This window comes from Cyanistes caeruleus, chromosome 14, assembly GCF_971803275.1.
Source record: "Cyanistes caeruleus chromosome 14, bCyaCae1.hap1.1, whole genome shotgun sequence".
Taxonomy (NCBI): domain Eukaryota; kingdom Metazoa; phylum Chordata; class Aves; order Passeriformes; family Paridae; genus Cyanistes; species Cyanistes caeruleus.
Window position 1 is genome coordinate 13,902,118 of NC_141714.1, and position 26,305 is coordinate 13,928,422.

At 46.4% G+C, this 26,305-nt stretch overlaps 2 protein-coding genes across 10 annotated transcripts in view; one reads left to right on the forward strand and one right to left on the reverse strand.

Annotated features, from left to right (window-relative positions):
* FHL1 (four and a half LIM domains 1) overlaps nucleotides 1-18,085 on the forward strand; it is a 32,928-nt gene extending 14,843 nt beyond the window's left edge. For 3 of the 8 annotated variants that reach the window (XM_086850834.1, XM_023926006.2, XM_086850836.1), the window contains exons 2-6: nucleotides 13,556-13,737; nucleotides 14,737-14,914; nucleotides 15,411-15,580; nucleotides 16,156-16,342; nucleotides 17,106-18,085. In XM_086850834.1, coding sequence (XP_086706960.1) covers nucleotides 13,582-13,737; nucleotides 14,737-14,914; nucleotides 15,411-15,580; nucleotides 16,156-16,342; nucleotides 17,106-17,263 — 849 coding nt within the window. In that variant the 5' untranslated portion in view covers nucleotides 13,556-13,581 and the 3' untranslated portion in view covers nucleotides 17,264-18,085. Of the gene's footprint in view, nucleotides 1-6,659; nucleotides 6,826-13,555; nucleotides 13,738-14,736; nucleotides 14,915-15,410; nucleotides 15,581-16,155; nucleotides 16,343-17,105 lie in introns of those variants that run through there. The other 5 variants (XM_086850835.1, XM_086850837.1, XM_086850838.1 and 2 more) reach the window with 3 other exon arrangements.
* A 740-nt stretch (nucleotides 18,086-18,825) lies between these two features.
* MAP7D3 (MAP7 domain containing 3) lies at nucleotides 18,826-26,223 on the reverse strand. Of its 2 annotated transcripts, XM_086850840.1 has the most exons (7): nucleotides 25,956-26,139; nucleotides 24,728-24,832; nucleotides 24,431-24,484; nucleotides 23,571-23,664; nucleotides 22,961-23,159; nucleotides 21,553-21,848; nucleotides 18,826-20,225 (listed from the first exon to the last, which is right to left on the reverse strand). In XM_086850840.1, exons 2-7 carry the CDS (start codon nucleotides 24,764-24,766, stop codon nucleotides 20,218-20,220), a joined length of 690 nt encoding a protein of 229 aa, XP_086706966.1. In that variant the 5' UTR covers nucleotides 24,767-24,832; nucleotides 25,956-26,139; the 3' UTR covers nucleotides 18,826-20,217. The 2 variants fall into 2 exon arrangements, with proteins under 2 accessions (XP_086706966.1, XP_086706967.1); XM_086850841.1 differs by having other exon boundaries at nucleotides 18,826-21,848; nucleotides 25,956-26,223.
* Between the last annotated feature and the right edge of the window lie 82 nt (nucleotides 26,224-26,305).

Here is a 26,305-nt window from a genome sequence, read left to right on the forward strand (position 1 = left end):
AGTGTTGGGGTGCAAGGAATTTGACCTCTTCTTCCATTTTAAACTGAACTTATCTGAAGCTGGAAGTTCAATCAAACCTGCCTAAAGCAGAGATTTATGAAAATAACTCTTGAGACTAATCCAACCCCTCAGGCCTCGCTGGAGGAGACTTTGTAACTTTGTTTTTCCCTGTAAAGAATGCTCAGCATATGTCCTGACAATTAGTCAGAGTGCCCAAAAATACTCGTCAGCCCTGCAAGCTGATCCTCTTCAGCTCCTGGAGCTGAGACAGACACAGGGTTATGCACTGTGGGGCTTTGGGAAAGGTTATTTTTAAAATGGCCACATAACAAGGGTGATTTGGTCCTTTCAGCCACCAGCTCTGGCTAACAACTGAGGGTGCAGACAGCCAAATGCTAATCTTGCTCGAGGCGACTGTTCGGTCCAGGGTATTGGGCTGTTTCTCCTGCTAAAGCATGTGCCAGTGCTGGCTCTGTCAGCTCTAAATCAGTGCTGAGGGCATGGCCCTGTGGCCTGTGCCAAGTTCAGGCAGTGCTTTGATGGTGTGCTGGATGCCAGGGAGTCTTCCCAACTGGCGTGCCAATGCTTGGAAGGGCACGTCCTCATCAAAAGGGTGGCCTGCCTTCACCCTTAGCCAGGCAGCCCTTTTCTGAGGGCTTTTTCTGTGCCCTTCTCTGACCACCTGAGCTGAAGTTTTCTATCCTCGGTGTCTCTCACGTGCTGAATTTCTGAGGAATGTTTTGCCAGAATCACAGTCCATCCACAAACAGCCCTTTCTTCTCCTCCCTTGAAAATCAAGATCTTTAAGGGGAAATACCAAGGCTCCTTGGTGCCACAGAGCACTGCTGGTGTGGGGATTTGGCTCGGCCACTGTCCTGTATGGGCAGAGGACAGAGGTCTGCAGAACCATCTGCCCAGCAGCTTCCTGGGAACATGGTATTTAGCTAGAAAACATCACGTGGAAAGCATTCCCAGGCTTTGGAGGAAGAGCTTGGGCAGAGTTTGCAGCACCTACTTTGTGAGTTTTCCTTGCTGCCAGGTCCTGTTGAATGAGCACAGGAGAGTGTCAGGAGATGCTGGAGAGTGCTGTAGCTGATGTCTGGGTAGCTGCTAATTTCTGACTCCTAGTGGGTAGATTTCCAAGGAATGACCCAAACTGGTAGCTGAACTTCCTTCCATGAGCTCTACAGTGAGCTGTTTAACCTCACTGAGGCAGAGCATTGTCCAGCCAGCTGCTGTGCCCATGAGAAGGAATTGGGAGCTATTAGAAGTGCAGAGAGCCTGATGGACACTGTGAAATATTATTTCAGTGATAGCTCACTCACTACTTGGTGAAGCTGAGCATTTATTGTGTGGGTATGGCAGGATTATATTGCTGTGCCTGTTCCTCACACCTCATCTGTCCTGGGAAAGACTGCCGTGCTGCCCAGCTGGATCACTGTGGTATTTATTTGACAGGGACTTGAGTTACTTTTCTCAGCTCTGAAGCCAGGGCTAAGCCATGAGGGGAAAGCTGTGACTGGCAAATATTTGCCTCATGTTTGGCTCTATTGGTCATTCCTCCTGCACATGAATGAAACTAAACTTGAACCAAGAAAGATCTGAAGTTGGCCAAGATGGCCCTGAGGAGCTCCACTGCCATAAGTGTGAAGCTTTGGGGTAATAAACTGGGGAATAACTGGGTTGTGGTGCAGCTGGTTGGCCCCATGGCTCCTCCCAGGACACACCACCTGGCAGAAGTGACTGAGAGTCATCACAGCACTGCTGGGTGGGTCTGTGCATGACCCAGCTGTAGGGCTGCTGGGGGGGAAGAGGTAAATGCAGTATTTGAAGATTTTCAGCCCAATTATGGGCCTGGTGCTCTTATGAGGCTTCTGAATTAGACCAGTCTTGGCAGTACATGTCTCCCAAGAGGAGTAGAGGAAGTCTTTGTCTCCCTTTAGGGTTGTATGACCTTCATGGGCATGTTCACACCTGTGGTCTTCATCCTGCAGTTCATGAAGGGCAAGGTTACCCATCCTGCTGAGCCTCCCAGTCCACTGCCTGCACACTCACAGCAGAAGGACATGGGAGACAGAGCTGGGAAGAGAAACACGGCTCAGGTTTAAGCAAGTGCATTTAAAGACTAAGACATATGTCTTTCTAAGAGATTTTTTTAAAATATTTTGGGGCTATCCCTTTTTGAGTTTGCAGTGAAGGTCTAAATCTAACTGTTGGGACTACAGCAGGCACTCAGCATCCTTGGTGCTGGGAGATACAGCCTTGGCATCTTATCTGAAATGCAAGAAAGAGGAGCAGGGATAGGAGGAAATTGACTTTATTTTGAAACTGGTTCAAAACCAGCTCTGCCCAGCACCTGCTGCAGCCTCTTCTCTCCCCAGTCTCCTCTGGAGCGTGGAGCTACCATGGGACTCTTTGATGCCTCCACCCCACCACACTGCCATAGCCAGGATGGGGAAGAGGAGCTGAACAAAGCTTTAGGAGTACAAAGCAGCTCCTGATTTATGTGCAGATACTCCCCCCAGGCCTCGGTGTCACTTGGCTCTCAGCAGCAGTGAGAGGTCTGCCATGTCAGCAACAGGTGATGGGAAGAAGTGCCAGTCAGGAGCGTGTGTGGAGGGGAGCCACAGAGCAGATGGCAGCAGGGAAATAAATTTGGAGCTGCCATGTCCTGGAGACAGTCCAGCCTGTGTATGGAGGAAGATGGGGAAAGTCTTGGTTTATATATCTTCCTGGTTTTGCTTTTTTTCAGGTGCCTTTATTTCCAGCTCTGTTATCTCTTGATCATTCCTTCCTATTACTATGCTCTTATCCCATTTTATTTCTCTTCTTATCCTGACTTCTTTCCCTTTTGAAAGAAAGAGTAGAAACCCTTTGTTTCTACTCATACTGTATCTGAGCTCCTGAATGTTGCCCACCCTGCAAATGCTTCCTTATAAATCTATTCCCAGTTTCTTTACCCTGACCTTCACAGCTGATCCAAAAAGCTTCCCTTGGCACTGAAAAGCTCAGCTCACCGCTGTGACCCAGCTGTGAGCTGGAGCTCAGCATGCAAGGATCGTGCCTTTGCCACATCTTCCCTCTTTCCTTCTCCACTGCCCCTCTGGGCTGGTTTCCCGAGAGCACCAGGGGCTCACCCGGTGCCTGGGGTGTTCTTTCCCCTGCCACTGCAGTCCCTTGGATGTGGGAACATCCCAGCTGTCTCTGCCTCGGGTTCCTGTGAGCGCCTGTGGGATGCTTCAGGGGTGCAGAGGCTCGTCCTTGTACACAGAGCTGGATTTGAGACTTCTTGAGCATTTTTGGGATACTTCAAAGAGAAGCTGTCCAGTTTTGATAGGATGAGGTGGAAAATTCCCGTTCTGGTTCAGGTGCGATTGTGTCACACAGGGTCTCTGGCTGGGGGGACCGGGGCCACCATCCTCTGGCAGCCCTCTCCACATGATCCACAAAATCTGCTCTGCAGTGCCTGCTGCCAGTGCTGGGAGCAGGAAGCATGTTGGATACCGAGTGCTTGGAGATCTGGATCAGCCCCCAGTGTCAGTCCTCGTGCCAAACCAGCATTTCTGTGGCATGGGGACTGCTGTCTCTGTCTCTCTGATGGATCAGCTACAACTGCAAAGATGTTTTCCTTGGAGAGAGCTGTATCTGTGTACTCTCTCCTCTCAAACCCAACTCTCTTATTGGTGGTCTGCCTGAAAACTTTGTCTTTATACTAAAACAAAGAAATGTTTTCTTAAAAATTGTTTTATTTCTGCCTCAGAAGAGACAAGGAAGTTTATAGCTGGGATCTGTTGGGCAGGAGTGCTCTGCTGTGGGAAGACATATGCATGCAACCTGAGACATATAAAATAAAATTTAAAAAAATTAAAAAAACTGATCTGCCCTCAGGACAGGAAGGGCAGGGAGAAATGTGCGACTCTCATTTTGTGGGGAGCCTGGTGAATGGCAGTGTGCTCTTCTGTGCAGGTGCACTGTGCATTGCCAGCAGCATGTATGGAAGCAGGAGGCACAGCATTACTTTAGGAGATGCACAGGTGCTCTGCTGCTGGTATTTACTGCTGCTTTCTTTGATGATGGTGACTAATAGTTCATCAATGCCTGGGTTAGAGCAGCTCTCTTTAGGAGTTTCTGCCTGTTGAATGACAGCAGGATGTGTGAGCAAGCTGAGAGACCCAGACCTTTTCTGGCAGGATTCTTAGGGCAAGAAAATACTCTGGAAATCAGAACGTGAATCATTTGTTTATCCGAGCGGATGACACTATGCCCCAGCCATGCTGCTCTGCAGTCAGACCCACTGGGTGGGATCAGTGTGTCCAGGGCAGCTCCCTGGAAAACCTACAGGACAGGTTTAATGTTAAAAACATGACATCCCAAGCCTGCTATGCCCTGCTGTGCACTCTCTGGTGTAGCACTCTTCCCTCTGGGAGCTGTGGATGTCTGGTGTATAGACAAGGGCTCAGGCAGGGCTGCCGTAGCTCCATTCTGGGGCACCTTTTCCTTCCTGGAGGTGTCTGCCCCCTGACACATTTCATGGGGCATTGATGTCTCTCCTTGACACCTGCACCACCACTGTGTTTAATCACCTGGGCTTGTGTGGATGAGGAGGGGCTTGGGAAGGAACGGGGAATTGTCCAAAGTTATCTGGCTAAAACCAGGCAAGAAACCAAGAACAGCAGTAAGGTTGTTCCATTCCTGCTGCTGGACCAGGAGGCCAGAGATTCAAACAAAATGGCATTTTAATTAAAGTCTGCTCTGGGGATCTGCAGGGGCTTTGCAGGGTGAGCTGTGCCAGGGAGCTCCATAGGCATCCGCAGGTCTGGGCCTTCCTGTGTAACTTGGCCAAGCTTTATCCCTCTCCTCCCCCCCCAAGCCTGTTGTGCTGTGAACAGACGTGTGTTTGTGCACATGTTGTGACATCCAAGTGTCCATCCCTGCTCTCCACACCCCTCTGCAGCTGCCAAACTGCTGCTGATTGCAGCCACCTCAGTCGGGGCATGGCAGCTGCTGGCACCGAGCAGAGACACTGCTCCATCACCCAGGATGGGAGCAAAGGTTTCTGATGGAAACACCTGGGAATTCTGGGGAAAGGAGGAAATGACGGCTGGGTGGGAGGGTGCCAGAGCTTTGTGTAGGGAACTAGAAAGGAATGAGAATGGTTAATGGTGCAAACTCTACGTGCATTGCCAAAAAATGAACTCATGTCTGTAAATATTACACTGCGCACGGCAAGATTAGAACAGGAAAATACCAGTTGTTAGGGTTCCTGTTGCCATCTGAATTATGCAAACAATTTGCTGGAGTTTATAGATGAGCTGGGGCAGAATAACATTGAGTTTTCCTTGCCAAAGTGTTTCAGTGCATCAGTATTTTAGCACGTTTCCCAGCCTCAATCTGCTGCACCAGTGGATGCATGCTGTGCTCTTTTGGAGTGGCGTGCTGTCAAGGGTGGCCTTTTCCAGGCCACATTGGAAACTTGGAGATGTCAGGATGCTGGTGAGATGCTGAGCTTGTGCACGTGCTGTCTGGGGGGCAGAGATGGGTGTGAAGGCTCAGGGGCTCACCAAGCCCAGTGCTGAGGCTGGAGGCTGTGCACGTGTGAGTGCCTGAGGAGCTCTTGGGCCCTCTGCAAGCAGGAAGCAGAGATGTTCCTGGCTGTAGCAGAGTTGCTCTTCAGAGGCCAGACACCACCACGATGGGCTCCCTGGAAGGAATGATAAACATTGGCTCTTCCCAGAGGCTGTCAGGGAGGTTCAGTGACTTTCCCACGGCCGTGCAGTGCGTCAGTGGGGAGGCAGGATTAGCAGCTGGGCGTCCCTGGCCCCCGGCCCTGAGCGTCGCCGGCAGCAGTTGCATAACCCAGAGTGAGTGTGGGGCTGCGGAGCTGCTGCAGCCTGGGGGTCCCCACAGGAGTGACCCCAAGCCAGAGCTCCCACTCCTCCTGCTGTGACTTGGGTGGAAACAGCTCGGCTGGAGCCATGGAGCTGGGATCTTCCTGAGAGCTTTGTGGACACCTGAGTCAAGAGCACAGAGGCCTGAGCCAGTGCCTGTGAAGCCATGCTAGATGCTAGAGAAGCCCATATCATGACACACATGTTTCTAATGCTGCTCTTCAGGGATTTGCTCCCTTTGGGCAGTTAATGCTGTGAGCTTCCTTAAGGAAGAAGCTGAGGAAGGACCAGGAATGGCAGTTCTACTGAAACTTCAGCGTGACCTCCATGTTGAGAGCAAATCCAGCCCACCCATGAATGTACGTGCTGGTACTTCTGTGGGCTGTCAGCTGAGTCTCCTGGGGTACAGCCACATCCTTTTGGGCCAGAAGACAGGTTCTTGCTGGTTCCTGGGGCTGTAGCCCCCACAGGGCTGTGATCTACCTCTTCCCTTCAGCCATGGGAGAGCAGCATTAATGTTGGGCCTGTAATTTAGCTCAGGACTGTTACTAGACACAACCTTACTCTAAAGCCAAGGCCAAATAGTACCAGCATAGGGTCAAGTTCGTGAGTTCATTCTGCCTTTGGGACTAATTTGGGTGCTGAGTAGCTGGGCAGGTATTTGACTGTTGCCTGCAGAGACCTAGAGGTCTCAGGATCCTATTCTTCTCCCTCAGATCACCTAAAATGGTAAGAATTTCCAAGGGGGATTAAGGTTGTGATCTCTGGGGAGGGGAGTGGACATCTGGTAGGAGTCCTGTCCATATTAATAGCCTCCGTTTAAATGTATGTTATCAAATGGGGCAGCTCCTTATCAGCCTAGAGACTGTGAACTCCATTACCTGAGGGGCTCCTGGGGACTCTGGGCTGCTGACCATGGCTTTCCACAGGCACACAGGTAAAGTGGATGTGCTGTCAGGTGTTGTGGGAGTACACCTGCTAAACGAGGAGGAAGGTTTTGCTAAAAGGCTCCTGTGCCAGAGAAATAACTTTGAACGCAGACTTAAACTTCAGCAATCTGCAGCTGTAACTCCTGATGACAAATGGGCTGGTAACCAGTGTGGGAGACTGGGGCTGGAGCAGAGTGGTGGTGGTGGTGGACTCCTTTATTTTGTAAAATGCATTGGATGGTAAATGTTTTTGTATCTGCTCTGCTGCTGTGGGATGGCTGGGGCTCAGCTGTTATTTGAGCAAGACTTGATGAAAATGGGGGACAGTGCTCCTCCTTGCTGCAATTGAGGAGCCCTCCTTTATTGCAGTGAGCAGAGAAACCCAGAGCAGAGGGGAGACCAGTGTGTAAACCCAGATGGTTTGCTCTGCTCTGGTGGGAAGTTTGTGGTTAGTCCCTCTTGTCTTTTAGCTCAGATGGGCTGACCCTTACTAGTGATAGGAAAATGTTCATTTTTCCATTAACACTGACAGGAATATTGAGATCATATTTTACATGTCTCCATGGCATGCAGCTCTGTGGTGTCTTCCCATCCTGAATCCTTCCTCTAGCCCTGCAGCTGAAGATAATCAGAAGGTCTCTGGGATTTTTGAAAGCCTATTTCTCTCTTAGAGGCTGTTTTTGTGCATATCCAGGGCGTGTTCACAGCCCTACAGCTCAGTACAGTGGCAGTGCCACTGCATCTCTTGGTGAGACAGCCCTGGGGGAGATGTGCTGGGCAGAGGGTGTCAGTTTGGGGCACAGCTCCTTTGGGCATCAAACTGAGCTGCTGCACACCAGGGGCTAGGGCTGCTCGTGAGACTTGGGAACAGAGAGACTCCACAAAACTGAGGAGAAAAGCACAGTTCACTGCTCAGCTGCCTGCTCAACTTCCCAGGACAAGGCACGCAGCTGGGGCTGCTTGCATAGCACGTAACTCCTCAGGATTAGCTTGTGGGATGCACATATACATTATGTAGGGCACCATTGCGAGTAAAATCTGACTTCTTTGGTATCATTTGATGTAAGAAGATGTTTAACTTTGGCCCACAAGACTGATCAATGCTGTAGTTTCCTTCCATTATACTCCCAGCTATATATTTTTTTCTTTCTCATCTTCCTCAGGGGATGTGCCCTGGGGCAGGAACTCACAGACTTGATTCTGTGCTTTAATATAAAATGCTGCAGCGTGTTCTGAGCAGACACTGAGGCTGGAGTGCTGCTGCCAAACAGTCACAGCATGATGTCTGATCCTGCAGACCACTGGGAAGCCCAGGGCAGCTGTGGGGATATCACAGTGCCTGCTCAGGGTGGGGCTGAATCCTCCAGAGCACGAGGAAATCTCATTTTGGCACTTGGGAGCACCTGGGTGTGAGAAAGGCATCCAGCTGCTGAGATGGGGCAGACCAGGGCTTAGCTGGGGACATAATAGGACAAAAATTAATGCAGCCACAGAGCTGGTTACTGAACAGGATTTGTTAAACTTTGAAAGGCTTGGACTCTGTTGCTTAAACTCTGCCTAAAGTGCTCAGCCTTACTCGAGGCAGTGGTGCATTGTTAGCCTTCGCTGAGCTCTGCACTGAGTGCCAAAGCCATCCCTGGGGAAAGTGTTTGTGGGGCTGGGCCAGTGATTTTTAATAAATAGCATGTCCTTACTTCCCTGGGGAATTGTGAAGATTTAGTAATGACTGGGATGTGCTCAGACGTGGTGGCAATAGGACCGTAGGGAATGTTTTTGGCAACTGCCTGAGGAACTTGGAGCTGTTCTTGCTCTAAATAAAGAAGCTTTCATTTTATCAACAGATTAATTTTTGAATTATAGAGTATGAGCCTCGCACGTGCCCCAGCCTGGCAATAGGAGAGCACAGCTCTGGTGTTTTCAGCCCTCCCAGCAAAAACAGCCTACTACAGATTTCTTTTCTTTCTTTCCTTGGGCTTTGCAAATGTTTGTTGCCCAGGGCATTGTGCCAGTGCAGTCCTGAGTATCACTTTGCATTTGGGATTAACAGGACCCTTCTTTTAAGGGTTTCCCAGGTATTTATAGCAAACCATGCGACATTGCATAGAGGAATGCTGAGAATAGTAACTCAGGTGACAGACCAGGACTGCCAGGACTGATCTGAAACAGGCAGGTGTAGTCAGTGCCTGGCAGTGTGGGGCTGTGTACTCAATCTGCTGAGAAAAAATAAAACTAATGGAGTGTCGAAAAGCAATTGCCCTTTTTCTTCCATATGCAACTGTGTGTAGTGCACAGGGTTAACAACTCCAACCTCATCTCCTTTCTTAAGTGGCAGAATAATCTGTAAAGTGTAAGTGCAGTTTCTCTGGTTGTGTTTAGAGACTACACTTCAAGTTCTTCCTTGGTGGTTTATCACATTTAAACATATTCCCCAGAGACATTAACACATAGTCTGTGCTAAGTGCTTTGCTTATCAGCTGTGCTTCAGCTCCCTTCTCTGGATGCTTTGGTTCCGTTTATTGTGCAAACCACTGTGATGCTGCTTTGGGTTTTTGGCTGAACTGGGATGACCCAGCCCAGGGTGATGGCAGGAGCCCAGGGGGAGGCAGGGGTTGTGTGGATGCAGCAGCTTTTGTGGGGTGACACTTCTTAGGTCTGTACCCTTTCCACCCTAAAGCTGGTCATGCTGTAGGGTGCAGATGTGACCCTGACCCTCAGCCCTGTGACTGCTTGGTGTGGGTACCAGTTGAGGTGTGTGGAAGCCCCTGGGGCCCAAGTGTTTGAGATCTCTGAAGGATGGAAGATGTGGTTGTCCAAGGGCTGTTTTTGTAAAGTAGAAGATGCTTTCAGGGGACAAGTGGTGGACTGGCACCTCTGTGGTCAGGTAAATATTAGGGTTGTATTCCAGTGGGTCTTTGTGCCAAATACCCTGATATCTGAGAAGGCCACTGGCCTGGCCTTCTGCCCTCCAGCTGTAGCCAAATCCATCAGGGAGCTACATTTAGAGAACACCCTGCCAGGGCTGGTGGGACAGGGATCCCTTGCTTAGAGCAAGATTAGTTTCTGGAAGTAAAGCTGTATTTTTCTTCATCTCTTGTTGAGGGCCCTCTAGGCTATTTAAGGATGGACACATTCTGCATTTACCCCTCTCCCCAGCTGCCTGTGCTTGCTGTTTTCACCTGCTTCTCTCCAGAAGAACAACTCTCTGCACATTCCTGGGAGGGGGAATAGTTTCAGCCTGTCCATACTTTGCCTTCTAAATCCTATTCTGTGGCTTGTGTCAAGCTGACATGGGGTTTGGATCAGTGCATGTCCTCAGGGTACGTGATTCTCCTGGGGCTAAACAAGAGCCAGTTGACCAGGCTGTCACCTCAGAGATGCCACAGCTTGGTATAAAGGCACAGCCACAGAAAGTCGTGCTCAAGTGACTTCCAACCTAAAACATCTGCATGTACTGCTCTCATTTTAAGCAGAGCAGTGTGAAAAGAAGTGGAGAAGTTCAGTGCTCTGGGTTTTAGTGGTAGTTTGGTGAGTGCTTTCCCTGGTTTTGTGTTGCTGTAGCACTGTTGCACCCCTGGTGTGAATCCCTACCCTGTGCTCAGCAGCTGCTGCACTGCTCATATGGGAAGTGATGATGAGGGCACTAAATAAAGACCCCGAGGAAGTAACCATTTTTCCATATACCCAGTGTACCCTTCGTTTCATAACTTGCCTGCTTTTCAGACAGTAAATACAGGCCAGGGTTAATATACCTGGAAGCTTGGGAAAGTTATGATGTGGATACTTAATGCAGCTGAAGGGTGAACAGGTTATTGAGGAGATAACACCAAACCCATGACCTGCTGTCAAGCAGGCTTTAGAAATACATTTATTTTTATACAGAGCACAGGAAATACCTGCTTCGTTTGCCTTCCATGAGAGGGGACAGGACTGCTGAGGGGACCAGCTGTAGGATACTAAATGAAGCTGAGCTCTGAAGTGTCCACAGATGTTTGCTCCATTTCGGGAAAATAATCTGGTGGTCCCAGCACAGCTGCTACTGGCCTGGGGCTCCACTTTGCCACACACTGGTGGCTTTTAGGGCTCTTCTGCACCATATCCTGGGTGGGCTGGTCCTGCTCCTGTGGGAGGGTCGTGGGAGATGCTCTGGCTGATGTGGGCTCTAGCCATGGCACAGGTGAGCAGAGCCCAGCACATTTGCAGGGACAATGAGACCACTGCATCTTCACTGCAGGCAAGGGGACAGAGGTGCCTTTCCTGGCTCCAGATCAGGAATTCAGGAATATTAGCGCTGAGGGCAGAAAGCATCTGGAAAACCTGGAAGCCAACTCCTGCCCCTGCCTGTGTATGAGAGGGGCTTTCTGGTGTGTGAGGTGGCAGGAGGCAGGCAGAAGCTGCTTGCACAGCCCTGTCTGGGGGCTGCCAGGCCCAGTGTTAATTTGCCTGTGGAGCTCCAAAGCTGCTGTGATAAATGTGTCTCACATTAGCAGGTGATGTGTTACATGGGAACACGGGGTTATGTTGCTCCCTGAGCCATACTTTCAAGACTATGTGTTCAGGCTGAAAACAATCCTAAACCTGAGGTCAGGGACGTTTCAACACCATTTGCCCTGGAGCCTGCAATTGCATTTCTTCCAAATAAAACCCACCTGCTTGCTAGAGCTCTGCAGAGCTAGTGGTGGCTCACACAGTTTCCATGTTTCCCAGCTGTTTATCTGTGTCATTTGCTTGAACAGGTACCTCAAAGCCCTTGGTGTAGTTGTCAGCAGGACATGGCAGCTCCTGGCCTTGCCAAGGGAATATTCCCAGACCTTGGTCCCTCCACAAAGTACAGTTCCTACCAGCTTGGGCTCCAGCCTGCCTCTGTCAGTTTCAGGGGAAGGAATAGGGTGTGAACAGAGCCTCCACCTCTGCTGCAGCCTCCCCATATGATACGTTTTTTGGGACTCTCTGTCCTGCTTTCTGAAATATAAATCCTCCAATTTGTTCTGGTCCTGTGTTACTGAGAGGGTGACAAAGAAGAGACAGTGTGATGACTCTTGGATTTTAAAGCCTGCAAGGTAACAGAGTGAGTCCCACTCTTCCTGGGCCCAGATGAGGCAGGTGCTCTTCTCTGATGGCAGTGTTCATGCACAGGCTCCTCTGGCTTTGTACCCAGCAGTGTTGGGCTGCTCTTGGTGTGCTGCAGTGGCCTGGTGAGGTTCAGCCCTGTAGCTGATGGTACATCTGGAATTACTGGGGTCAAAAGTGTCCACGAAAATCCTATGAACAGGCCCTTAGCCCAGAGCAGGGCAGACCAAGAGCATCCTGCAGCCACGGGTGAGCCCAACAGGGTCCCACTGACTCTGCTTTGTTGTGAGGGCACAGGCAGGAGTGACACACCCTCTCTGCACCCCAAAACCCCTACTGGTTTGGTTTATAAAGGCACATTGTGCTGGGCTTGGAGCAACACAGCAGGAATAAGCACTGTTGTACCACTGAGCTCTGTGAGGAACAGCCCCCAGGGCTGGCTGGGGTGGTTCAAGGCGAGGCCACGATGGAGGCAGCAGCAATTTGTATGGCCTGACTCTGTCCTCTCCCTTCCTTGCTCTGTGCTGATGCTGCTGCTCTGCCAGGAAGAGAGGACATTTCCTCTTGGCAGTCCCTGAGCACAGCCACGTTTCCCATCCGGTTGGTGATGATGCAGAGTTCAAGGCTGTGTCCCTGGGTGTTGCCGTGCAGGGAAATGGGCTCTGCAGTGCTGGGGCTCTGGGGGCACGAGTGGCAGAGACAGGGATGGAGCTGCCTCTCTGGAACTCCATGGCTTCTGTAGCTCTTGTGTTCCCTCCCTGGAATTCTCCAGACCAGGCTGGATGGAGCTTTAAGCAACCTGATGTAGTGACTGGTACCCCTGTCCATAGCAGGGGGTTTGGAACAAGATGATCTTTAAGGTTCCTTCAAACCCAAACCAGTCCAGGATTCTCTGAATCCTGACAGAGCCCTTGTAACCCCCTCACAGGAGCTTTGGTGCCTTCTGCTGAGGAAAGGTGCATGGAATGGAGGGAGCCATTCACCTGAGACTGGGAGTGCAGGAAGAGAAAGTGTGAGCCAAAGCAGAAAATGCTCCAGTCAAGATTCCCCACACCCACTGACAGCTCCCTGGCCATGGTGGAATATCAGACCTTGGCAGAGCCTTGATGGTGTGAACTGAAAAATATCTCTTCATGGAGGCAGTTTTTTTCCTTTTTTTTTTTCCCTTATGATTTTATATGTGAAAGCCTGGTGAAAAGAGGCAGCTGGAAGCTGCACAACTATCCAGCACTAAAAGCCTTGGAGGGCTGCAGCTGGCTGTGGGTCCAGGCTGGAAACATGGAAACAGTTCCATTCTGCTCATGTTTGTTGGTGATTTCTGCACACAAGGGATGTGGTGCCTCAGCCAGGACCTCACTGAGGCCTGCAGTAATCAGCTAAGGGACTCCCAGGGAGTGGTTAGGTGTCATTACCCTTGCTCGATGTGCAGTACGTAAATAAACCAGCCTAGCATCCTTCCACTTAACAAGGGCAAGGGGAAAAGTCTGGTTTGAGACTCCGCTCCCATGGATTGGAGCTGCTTTCTCTATCAAGGAGCCCTTGAAGAGTGTGATAACACCACCACACTCTCATTCCTGAGCCACGTTCCTCCTACTGATCCGCACAGCCCCGAGAAGCTGGAGCAGCTTTCAGGGCCTCAGTGCTGTCCCCTCAGCTGCTGTGCTCTTGCAGGGCCTGGCAGCTACACCGTGGGCACGATGTCGGAGCGCTTCGACTGCCACTACTGCCGCGACCCCTTGCAGGGCAAGAAGTACGTGCAGAAGGAGGGGCGGCACTGCTGCGTCAAGTGCTTCGAGAAGATCTGCGCCAACACCTGCACCGAGTGCAAGAAACCCATCGGGGCCGACTCCAAGGTCAGTGCTGAGCACCTCAGTGGGTGATGAGGAGAGGCAGATGCTGATCACCCTCCTGCTTGCCCTGGTCTGGTTCTGAGCTGGTGTGAAAGAGCAGTTCTTTGGGAGTCCTCTGGCTGCCAGCCGTGTGCTCATCGGGCAAAGAGCGGCGCAGGGGCGTGCACAGGGATGCTCATGGTGGGCTGCTGTGGCACAGGACCTCATTTCAGGGTCTAGATTCAGCCACATGAACTGCTACAACTACTGAATTCCCTGGAGAGAGAACTGCAGGGAGCCAGCCTGCACAGGGCCTGCAAAACTCATCTGGGCAAAGCACTGAGGTCTAATTTCTGTCAGTTTGTCAGATGCTTATTACTTCATGATGGAAATCAAGAGTTCTTTCTCTATATATATCTATATCTATATATTGAGAGCAGTTGGATGGCAAGATGGTTCTGCTGGGTTTTTTTTTTTCCTTATGTTAATTTATAATATCTCAGATGTTCAGACACTGCAACACCAGGCAGGACACGAAGATACACAAATTACAGGACCTGAAAATATTTGCAAGCCTAGTGATTGAAACTGTTTTGATCACCATGAAAACTGGAAATTGGCTTGTTGCTTATGTATAGAAATATGATGTTACTGAAGTCATTAGCATATACCTTCAGGGCCTGACAAATGTTTATGGTAATAATAATGTACACCTGAACTAGAGGGAATGTAAGAACAAGAGAAGCATACACTTGCAGAACTTTGAATCTCCAAGCTGTTGGTTTGGAGAGTATTCTGCCCCCATGAAATTCCAAAGTGAATGTGATTGTGTCAGTGACTTTGGTTAAATGTTCTCCCCTTAAGTGCTTGAAGAGGAGCTGTAGCTCTACCCACTGAATCAGACAAACTTAGGAACAACAAATCCATCCTTTACTGCCCAGGCAGGTGAGACAGGAGCTTTGCTTTAGAGCTGCTCAGGGGGAGAGAAAAGCTTTTCACTCCCTCCCTTTCTGTTCATTGCAGGAGCTGCATTTCAAGAACCGCTACTGGCATGACAGCTGCTTCCGCTGCTTCAAGTGCTACACGTCCCTGGTCAACGAGCCCTTCATGCTGCGGGAGAACAACAAGGTTTGGTGCAGCAACTGCACTGCTGCTGAGGATGCACCCAGGTGCAAGGGCTGCTTCAAGCCCATTATTGCAGGTACTGTGCCAGTCACAGGGGTCTGAGGGCCATGCTCTGCTGTAGGCCATAACCAGGATGGTTTATCAGGCTGTGGAGGCTGCAGTTAGGGGTTTGGGCATCACAGTGGAAGGCTGGAGCACCTCAGGATAGTACATTTTGACTGTTGCTCTCACCTGTCCATTTTCTTCAAGTGTTGAAAGACTGCTTTGCAGTTAACCCTCATGTGGATAATTAACTCTTATGTCAGTCTTAAACCATTTCTACTAAAAGCTTTGCTCGGTAAATTGAAGTCCTAAAAGGCTCAGGCAGCTGATCTGATAACTATTTTAAGAAAATCTTGCAGGCCTTGGGTAAAATCAGATACAGAAATTACAGCTCATCCCTTGTCTGCATTCCAGTGGAATCCTGGGCACAGCTATGGACAGGTCTTGCCCACAGACATTAGATTGCACAGGGGCAAGGGTTTGTCACAGGCCTGAAATCTGACTGAACAAGTTATTTTTATCTGTTGTAGGAGACCAAAATGTTGAGTACAAGAAGATGGTCTGGCACAAGGACTGCTTCACCTGCAGCCAGTGCAAGCAAGTGATTGGATCTGGAAGCTTCTTCCCCAAGGGTGATGAATTCTACTGTGTCTCCTGCCATGAGCACAAGTTTGCCAAGACCTGTGCTAAGTGCAAGAATGTAAGTCCTTCCCCTCTGCAGAGGCAGCTGCCAAAATGAGCCCTCGTGTGCCTTTTGGGAGCTGGGAGGGGGAACCAGCAGACAGACCATGCTGAAGCTGTACCAGTGCTGATGTTCTTCCCCTGAGATATTGGTGCCAGCAGCTGGGGGAGTTATGGGAGAGCCAATGGTTCTTGTACATTACAGGATCTGGGCAGGGGTGGTTGGGTTAGCTGATGGCAGAAACCAAGTGATACCACTCTCGCACTTGCCTTGGGGATAGTTTAAGCTCTGTAGTGGTACTGAATATTCAAGAAGTGAAACAGTAACTGTTTTACAACTTCTGCAACTGATTAGTGTGGAATTTCAGTTCCTTCAGGTAAAATAAAGTATTATTAAAGTGCCAGGTATGTGGGGTTTCAGGTTAGAGGGACTCAACTGCACTGTGCAATTAAATTTTGATGCAAACTTCAGAAAAGATCTCCTCCATGACAAAGCCTTCCTACCCTACACACCACGCCTGCATCACCTCTTTTCTCCTTTGCTGATTCTAAACCACACCTCTGCCTCTTCTCTCACACCTCTTTCTCTCCCAGCCCATCACTTCTGGAGGCCTCACTTACCAGGAACAGCCTTGGCATTCCGAGTGCTTCATTTGCTCCAACTGCAAGAAGCAACTGGGTGGGAAGCGCTTCACAGCTGTGGAGGATCAGTTTTACTGTGTTGAATGCTACAAGGAGTGTGTTGCCAAGAAGTGTGCTGGATGCAAGAATCCTATTACAGGTATGTTGGGTTACATGCAGCTCAAGGGCAGTGGGTGCTGAAGGTCAGGACAGTGATCCCCCAAAGTCAGGAGCCCAGGGATGGGTAACATCAGAAGCAGGACTGGTAACCCAAGCCCAGTCCCAGGATTTTACATGTGATCTGACTCTGAGCCATGTGCTTGTGCTGGATGGAGGCTGAGCTAGTAACTGAGCTCTTCAGCCTCTGCAAGTCCCAAGTTTACTTTCAAAACTCCCCCAGCCAGAACTGTTCCCACCCATATCTTAGTTTGGGACCCTTAAGTCTAAAACAAGTGATGTTTTATTGTCCCAAAGGGACATTTGTACCCATTCTGACGTATTTTACACTTAAAACTTGCTGGGCTACAGAGCTCAGCCCTGAAATGTGGGCACTGTTCTGGCAGTCCCATGAGGCTCACATTCCATCCTGCATTTTGGAGCATGGATCTGAGCCCAGAAGTATTTAGCCCAACCTGTCCTTGCTCCACCTCTCTCCATGACTGTTTGCTGGAGAAAGGAGCCAAAGGAAAAAGATTATTGCAGAGACAAGCCATACAAGCCTTATGCTTATGTTTCTTCTCCAAGAAACATCAGGAGATGCAACAAAACCATGCTTCAGTTGCCAGTTTGGTGTTTCAGACACCCCCTGTGTCCTGCAAGCCTAGGGAAGCACTGGGGTAGCAGGAACAGGCTGTGCTGTTTGGTGGGATAACCCAGCCAAGGCAAAGCTACTATCGCCGTCCTATAATTGTGTTCTCTCCTAGCAGGATTTGGAAGAGGAACCAGTGTGGTTAACTACGAAGATGAATCCTGGCACGATTACTGTTTCAAATGCACAAAGTGTGCCCGTGGTCTGGCCAACAAGCGCTTTGTTTGCCATAATGGAAAAATTTATTGTGCTGAGTGTCCCAAACGACTGTAAATGAGCAGATGTAAGATGGATTTTAAAGCCCTGCTTTCCCAAACAGTCCTGGTAAAAGAGCAGGTTTTTGCATGTTGAGAATTTTAACTTTTTCCATTTTAGTGTAAGAACTAAATTAGCCTCACTATACTGGGTTTGACTTCTGAAGCTCCTGCAGTACAAAAGCATGTAGCCTTGCAAAAATCTAACCTTGTTTCCAAGTAACTCCTAGTATAAAGTCTTGAAATGCTGTTAGATTTAGAGATCCACACACTGCATCATCTGTGTGTGGCTTAAACTAAAACAAATTTAATTTTAAACTAATCTGGTATATGATTAAGCTTGGCACTTAATTGAAGTGGGTTTGACAAGGCATGCACCTCCGACACAGAGATACAAAGATTGCACCTGGGATCAGAGGGATCCATTATTATGCTTCTGCAAGTACAGATACATAACAAACACCACAGCATTAATAAGTAATAAATACCTTAGCTTACTCTACAACACCACATTGCAGCATATGTAAGGAATGGCTTCATCTTACAGATAACAATGTTCTGGCAGTGACATTTAGCTTAGTTAAGTTTCCATAAACTTGTTTCAGTCTTGATTTCCGCATGGTTTGCCTGCAAGTTTTCCTCATCAGCTTTTTTTATATCATTGTTTAAACAAGGCTGTCTATGTACAATTATTAATCCATTAACAAGTAGTAAATCTTTCACCTACAACATGCACATGCATTTACAAGTGCCTTAAAAATAGCTCAGACAAGGCTAGCTCTCCTATCATGTCAGTGTATGTTTAGTGACTGAATAAAGTAAGACTAGTGCCTGCTTGGAATCTATAGTCTGGAAATTATTTTTTTTTTCGTTGTGCCATCTCACATGATTGATGTGTCTTAGGGCTGAGCTATTGAAACCAAGTCTACTACACTGATACTGGCAAAGTAAGAGTCAGCTGTGCTGTCATTACACCCTTAAATATCTGAGGACTAAAGCAACAATTTCCATAAACTAATTAATTTTTGAAATAGATAACTGACACTGGACCATCTGCCAGAAACAGCCTGTGTGAAAAAGCCCTTTGGAGAGCATATGTACAGCCACTGTTCATGCACAGATCTACCATGCTTCAGCAACCTGAATGCTGGTTTAAGGAGGTGGGTTTTTAACACAGTAGTGAAATACTTTATCAACTGGATCTGGCCCAGCCATTCTCTTTCAACTACTGATAAAGAACCCTTGCAGGAAAATGAACAGGCAGCACCTTGCTGGTCACTGCTCCACTGCTGGACTCACCCTCACAACACAGAGATGCTGCTGCTGCAGGGAACAGGCAAAGGCTGGCAGGGAAAAGCATGTTAAAGAATTCCTCAGTTCAGAACACGCCATAAGCACAGACAAACACAGCAAGAGCTGAAGGTGTTAGTGCAAATCCCCTCTCAACCACACAGAGGCTGCTAATTTAGGAATCTGCAGCTGGAGCAGTTAGAGCAGCACCAGAGTGCATCCCAAGGCAGGTCAGCATGGCAAAGGGTGGAGAGGCCTAGTAAGGTCACATTGAACATTACAGAAATAAAGCATTGTTCAACTGCAAAGTTTATTTAACTGTGTGCACGTATTTACACAGGGCTGGATCAGACCATCCAACAAATCTCAGCACAGAAAAAAATATCGGCATCTTTGTTAGAATGATTGTCTCTGCCAGAACAAACAGCTATCATACAAAAATACAGTTCTCCTTTTACCTAAGGCACTGCTCTAAAGTCTAAAACAGTTCTACGGTATTTCTGAACAGCAAGAGGGAGAAGGCTGAGGGCTCCTGTCGCAATGAGGTGTCGAGGAAAGAACGGGTGTAGTTCCAGCAAACCCACTGCAAACACAGCTGCTCTTGGATGCATCACTGGAATTGAGGGATCAGCCAATGGTAGCAGGTTTTGAGACAGCTACTCTTTAAAGTAATCACCTATCCAGTCTATCTGTTACAGGAGACATCAGAACAAGGCTGCATTATTACTTTTAGTAGCAATTTTCAGAAGATGCTTCGTTAATCTCTTCATGCTGAAAAAAGCAGGCAAGTTCAGGTTAAATAGATTATTTAATGCAGGTTTTAAAGGAAGGGAAATATCTATGCAGCTTGCAGCCGCTGATATAGAGCTGGAACTGGAACACTTAGAATAATTAACATGAACAAAATGTGACTTCAATGGTCTAATACTGTTATGTACACAATAAAATAATACTTCAGTAAGTGTAGATAAATAAGTAATTCAAAAGGAAAACACTTTTTAAAAGCCTGACACCTTAAACTGCACGGACAGACAAATCTATGGACTCAACATTTTTGTAATATATTAGAGCACGTGCTGAAAAATGTTTTGATGTTTGCCAATAGATTAAAACATATTAGTGATGAACACTTCCATTTTGAAACTGCCAAAATTTTCATATTAGATAACAAGGAATTTTTCTTCTCCATTCAGAAGTGAAGATACTCAATTTTGCATTTTTAAATAGCACATGAACCAACAAGCAACAACATTTTTCCAGACATTAAAAAGGGAGTTCAGCTTTAACATACACTGAGTGAGTCTTTTATTTTATCAAGATCATTTTAGAAATATGCAAAGTCTGTGGCTAAGTGGGGAGCCTCCAGTGGCATGTTCTACATGATACTGATAGGAAAATTTAAAAAAAAAGACTCAATCAGGTTACTGTAAAGTCTGTAAAGAGGAAACAAGGAATAATTGAACTAGGAAACCTTATCTAACAATAGCTAAATGAACATTAGCACAACAGTTTCCCTGAAATGTTTCAAGGTGCAAATTAGTTTATCATCCCTCCCCTGGTGTTTTTTTGCAAACTTGAAGATGGATAAAGGTAAACAAGCAGCTTTTCAAAACAAGGCCTTCGGTACTTGACAAAACACTGGATTACTGAAGTGCAATCAGATTATTTCCAGGTCTCTAGTGTTCACAGTTCTGTCCAAAGAGAAGAAAACATTTAACCATTGTAACTGCATGTATGCCACATGTATCCATCATCACTGCCAGTCTACATCCAGGAGTGAGCACAGAACCACTTGGCCACTTACAGTCCAAACTAGCACTGTAGGTTTTCTTTCTTTTTACAGGAAAATTAGTTTTCAAAGTTATGTACAGAATTCTTCAACTGTATTAAGTCTAAAAATTTTCAAGCTCAAAATTAAAAGGCCACGCTTCCTTCATTAAAAAGTTAATGAGTCTGATCACAACAGAAAGGGATCAGCAGAACCACAATAAATCTGTCTCTTCCCATGGCCCAGTCTGTTGTGGCCTCAAGAGAAGCCTCCATCAGGGCGCGCCCATGGAACTGAAATTCGTAAGACGCAGAGCGACAGAGGAGACTCAGAGACTCAGGATACAGCTCAGTCTAGAAAAGTGCTACACTTTAATCAAAGAAAGTGCTACACATCACTGGAAGGAAATGTGGATAGCAAGGCTTGTTTTCCCACTAGCATTCACTTCAACTGATCACACAGTCATTTATCCCAAGGAAAGAGATCTCCTGTGAAAATGGCCCTTTGGGGTTTGCCTCCAACACCAGAAAGTCCATTCTTACACAAACTGACTTCCTGAAGCTTCTCTGACACATATCTCTTCTATGCACTGTACTGCATCAGGGCTTGGCTTCTTAAGTACATGTGGCTTGAGATGCAGCCCTGCCTCTTTCAGAAAACTCAGAATATTTTGTGTACAGCTTTATTACTCCTCCTAAAATGTAACACAACCACCTGTGAAATTTCAGGTTGGTGTTACTTGCCTTGGTGAAGTAAAAGAGTATTGTACAGTAAGTAGAGAGGACAGCTAATACACTGCTAAGAGTCTGAAGAGACCTTGTAAGACCAAGCAGGTCAGCATCAAACATGCCTAGGAGTGGAAAGGTCTGGTGTGTAGAGTTACATCAGACACCTTTTGAACTGTTCTGTATCTTGCAAAGTAACATGTGCCATTTAACATATCTTAGAAAAACCTTGGAGTACAATATATGAGCTTCAATGCTGTTTGGAACTTCACAAGGGCTCAGCGGTGTCTTTGGAAGAGCCTTAATGTTGGGCCTTAGCAAGTCCCTAAAAAGGCATCAGTTGGTGACTCCTTTTGACAGAATTCAAGTTAAAAGTACTAAAGAAAGAGCCTTCCCTCAAAGTCTACACATTGGAAAAAGTGCCTTGAAAATAAGAAGCTGTAGTTAAGGCAAGGAGAACAAAATGCAAGGAAGTGAACTGCCTAGCCAGGGGAAGAGACAGACAGGGAAGTCAGCTGGGATTACCTGATGAAGCATCTATAGGTTTGGTCAATGAATTCACTGCACCATCTTCCTCAAAAGACAATTTGGGACTAGAAGGTATTGTAGCAGCATCATTCAAGTTTTGATTACAGTTACCAGCAGAGATGCTGTCTGAGCTCAGTTTGGTTGACTTGGAATGTACTCCAACGTCAATGAACTCCTCAAAAGTCCACGAACCAGATTTTCCATTAAGATTCTGAATAAGTTCAATTGTGTGATCAGCTTCATGAACATCCAGCTTCCCCGAGTCATCGATAACCATTTCTTCTGCAGGATGGCTACAAAAAAAGGAGAATGAGTACTTGTATTGCAGTTTCCACATGTTTAACCTTTACATTGATTACAGGACAATTAACACTCTGCATACTCTGCAAAGCACTGAATATCTCACAGGGCATTCTGAGACAAGCTCCAGCTGCCACACAAGATCTCACCTTCAAGAGCCAATGGGGAAGAAAAACTCGGCCATATATACCCACTTTTTACTATACTAACAGCTCTCAGGTAAGGTTTCTGGCTCTAGAATTTTGATGTAAGAAAGTAACAAGTTTAAAGCCTTGATCATTAAGTCTTGATTTTTGTAGGGTGCATTTTTCCTTTTTTTCTCCAGCTAAGACTTTTTGAACACACAAAACTAAGTCTCAGAAGACCAGCAATATTTAAAACAGATTCAAAAGCTAAACCCAAATTACAGATCAATTTTCATTCATTCCTAGGACAAACTTAGAAATATCTTTATGTTCCATCACTGGAGGAATGACATTCATCTATCATCACTCTAAGAAAGTGTTCACAATGTCATTTCTAAAACATTATTAGGATTTTGAAGAGCAAATGGAACACGCACCAGAGGACAAATTTTCTAGCAGTAGATGAAAATGCTTTACATTAAAAAAATTAAAATCTGAAATAGTAAAAAACTCAAATTCCTTACTAAGGGAGGCTTCTGCATTGTATCTGGTGCTCCAGTACAACCAAAAGCGCTCTAGAGCTTTCTGTAAGTTATTTTTCCTTTCCAGGGTTATCCTCCTCCCTCTTGTTTAATGTTTTGTTAATGAGAAGAACTGCTGGGCATTTCAATGGAAAAGGTTTCAAGCCAATGTCAGCTTTTATAATCAACACTGCCATGGTGCTGGCTGTGTGTCTCACTTCTCAGCAAAGGCAGCAAAGTTAACATGGTGCCATCTAAACAAAGAATTATCCTGAGCTAGCTGATCTGTGTGAGGCTGTGAGCTGACAGCACACACCACATGGCTGGAGAAAGGCACACAGACACCACAAAGCCAGCAAGGTGCTGCAGACAGCACTGCATTTAACTTGAACCTATGTTCAAGTTAAGAAGATCCTTCTTGTGTGAGAGCTAAGTGCTCCCCCAGTACAGCAGACTCACCTGGAATCCTTTCGTTCAGTAACAGACAGAGACCCCTCGTCACTTTTCAAGTCACTTCCATTCATGAACACTTCACTGGCCTTCAACTCTGACTCAGTTTGTGCCTCAGATTCTGCAGAGATCATGCCCTGTGCAGTCTCTAAACAATCCTCTGCCTCCCCTTTGACTTCCTGGAGCAAGTCAACACCATTTAGCTTTCCTGAATATTGAGGGAGGTAGGGGCAGAAAAAATGAAATAGAAGGGAAAAAAAAGAACTTGAGTAGCAAGAATAGTAGAATTGCTATTCTAAATAAATAAAATACCAAAATAACCTTTCCTAGCCAAAACCCACGGCACTTGGCTACAATAGATTCATTTGTCTATAGAAAAGCTGACTAAACCAGCATGAAATTTGTTCATCTTTTAAAATCCACTTGTAAAATGAAAGTGTGCTGCCTGTGTTTCACTCTCAAATAATTTTGAGTGATTCTCTGTTCAAGAAGGGAGTCCCCCTGGCATCTCTGGGACTGGTGTCTCAGACCGTCCCAGTGCTGGTAGGACTGACCTTTTCAACAGAGCTTAAACATCACTGAGACTCACTGCCACCCAGGCCTGACTCAGCTTCCTTACCTGGTTGGTCAGTCTTCTCAAGTCCTAACTCTTCCTCCTCTTCAATATCCTCTCCCTCCATCACCTCCAAGGTAGACTTCCCTTCATTCTGCAACTGAATTGCCACAGTGTTACTTGGAACAATTCCCAGTACTCCACAGTTTCACAAATTCAGTCACAGCTCCCACACAAGACCATTCTGTGCCCAGAAGTGAGGCTACATGAGTTCAAAGGCTCACAGACAACCAGGTCACCAAGCAACTGCTGAGCCAGAGCCTGTGGGACCCACTTCCACCTCCTACCTATTATTTCTGAGTTCCTTTTCCCCTCGTATCTCCAATGTGTGTACTAAATTTTTATTGATTTTCAGCTATTGGAAGACTTGAATATTTTAATGTTCAAAGAAGAAAAACAATATGCACAATTTTTCACAAAGCTTAGGTCACTGCATTAACAAAAACACATCCAGTTTACTGTAGCAACAGCAATCCAAAGATAACCCAAGACTTGCTTTAAGCAAACACATGATGCCAGAAATCTAAGTTTCTGGGGAAAAACCAGTCCTGGCAGAATGCAGGCAGTTAAAAAAAATCCATTACTAACCAGTGTTTGGTTAAAACAGAGGTTTAAAAACCAATCTGGAAATGGTAACACCAGATAACATTGTGTCTATAGGCCTTAAACACAAATGTAACAGAGACTCCTCAGGCAGCAAGCAAAGCAGCAAAATGTGTGCAATGGCAAGCTACTGGAAATTATTCTGGTGCACCAGAACTTTGCACTTTCTGTGGAAGCCATTTTGTGTAAGGATAACATAGGAAGACAGGATACAAGGCAAAAAGTCCAGTTCTGTCATTATACAGATGCAATCAAAAAAGTACCTTGGATTCGTTTTGATCCGATTTTCGTGTTCTTTTCATTATTTCTTCGATTCTCTGTTAAAACATGGAGAACATTTACAAAGACATACAGAGCTTTATACTTCAGCATTCTGGTTAAAATTTATCCGTCATAATATATTTTCATATTTCATGAGTGTTCTATTTTCATCACTGTTTTTAAATTTCACAAACCAGAGTTGGCAAAGAAAACAGAGTTGTTTAAAAAAACACACTTCTATTTAATCACATCTGAGACTCTGCCTGTTCATTTTAGGCTGAGAATTCAAAACAGGCTACCTTTTTTCTTTCAAGCCTTTCCTGCATATTTTGCTGCATAATCCTCTCTCTTTCCAGTCGCTGTCTTTCAGCTTCTTCTTGAGCTTTTGCTTCAGCTTCTTCTCTCTGAAAATAAAACAAAAACAAGAGAGCACCCAGTGCATAACTCATTCCCAGCAGTAAAAAGCAAAGTAGTTCCAGAATCTGGTTCAAAACAGACAGGAACATCAGACAATCACTATTTAATATGACCACACATTACAACTAAATGTCAATTACCCAGTTACTGACATGAAATACATATCACTATGACATTCAGAAACTGAAACCAACAATACTGAGATAATGCAAATGTTCTGAATGCTGCTGAGCTACTGAATGTTGTTGTTCAGACCACGTTTTGGGATGAATATTTGGCTAACAAGGACAATCTATAAAGTAACAAGACAGCAATTAAATTCTATATGTGCCAAAGTTAACTTAAAAATCTTGGCAATCGGGTATTGCTACCAAAACACTCGGTGCTGAACATCTATTCCTTCTATACTGGAAAATCTTTACCAGTTAACTGGAAAGAAGACAGAAACATAGTTAACACTCTGAGTAATTGTTGTTAAGAAACATTTAAAGAAATATCCAGGCACACAGCAAAGCCATTCGTAAGATACAGCTCTTTGAACACCAATAACTTCAGTGTAAAACTGCTTTCGTTTTCAGAATTAATCTAATTTAAGGAAAGCCTGCTTTCTGCAGAACTGCTCCCTTCAGTTCAAAGGCTGCCTTTGTAAAGGTACACAGATACTTGCTGTAGAAGACTATTCAGCAACAGGAAAAGCAGACTTGGAAACGCTACCAGTATTTCTTTGAGAAGAATCAGAGTAATCCAGGTTACTTTCCAGACAGACCATCTCCTTGTAACGCATAGCAGACTGCTGATAAAGTGGGCTCAGTACAAATATTTTACATATGCAAAAGAGCATCCCTGATGGCTAAAAGAAAGTATTCCAAAATAGCTGCTTCTGCCCACGCTTGAATTTATTAACTGATAGGAAAAAAATATAAATCACAGAGACCAGGGCAAGGAAAGCACCTACAGCCAGCCTCAAATCCATCTCAGACAGGATGAACTCAGCCTCACATCATGCCTGACAGAGATTTGTCAAAACCATTCTGTGAAAGAAAAACCAAATAAAACCCTCTTGGAGCCACAGCAACAGCTTCTCCCAGAAGCACAGCTGGAGGCACAGACCTGCTGTTGAAGCTCTGCGAGTTTTTCCTGCTCCTCCTGTTCCCGGCGGATCCTCTCCTCTTCAGCTTGTCTTTGCTGCTCTTCATAAATCAGTCTTTTTCCTCCTCCTGCTTCCGGAGCTCCTCCTCCTGTCGTGCTTTTTCCTCAGTTGCTCTCCTGGCCATCTACCTTCTTCTCTGATTCTAGAGTTTCCAAGGTACAGATTATTGGGTATTTATTCTTTTAAAGTGTGCATGCACAACAGACAGAGTAGGAAAGCAAGAAAGTTCTAGGCAGTCCAGTGAAAAAATGACTGCATAAAGACAATTTCTGATGTGGATTTACAAATGACATCCAGACCTGTCAAAGGG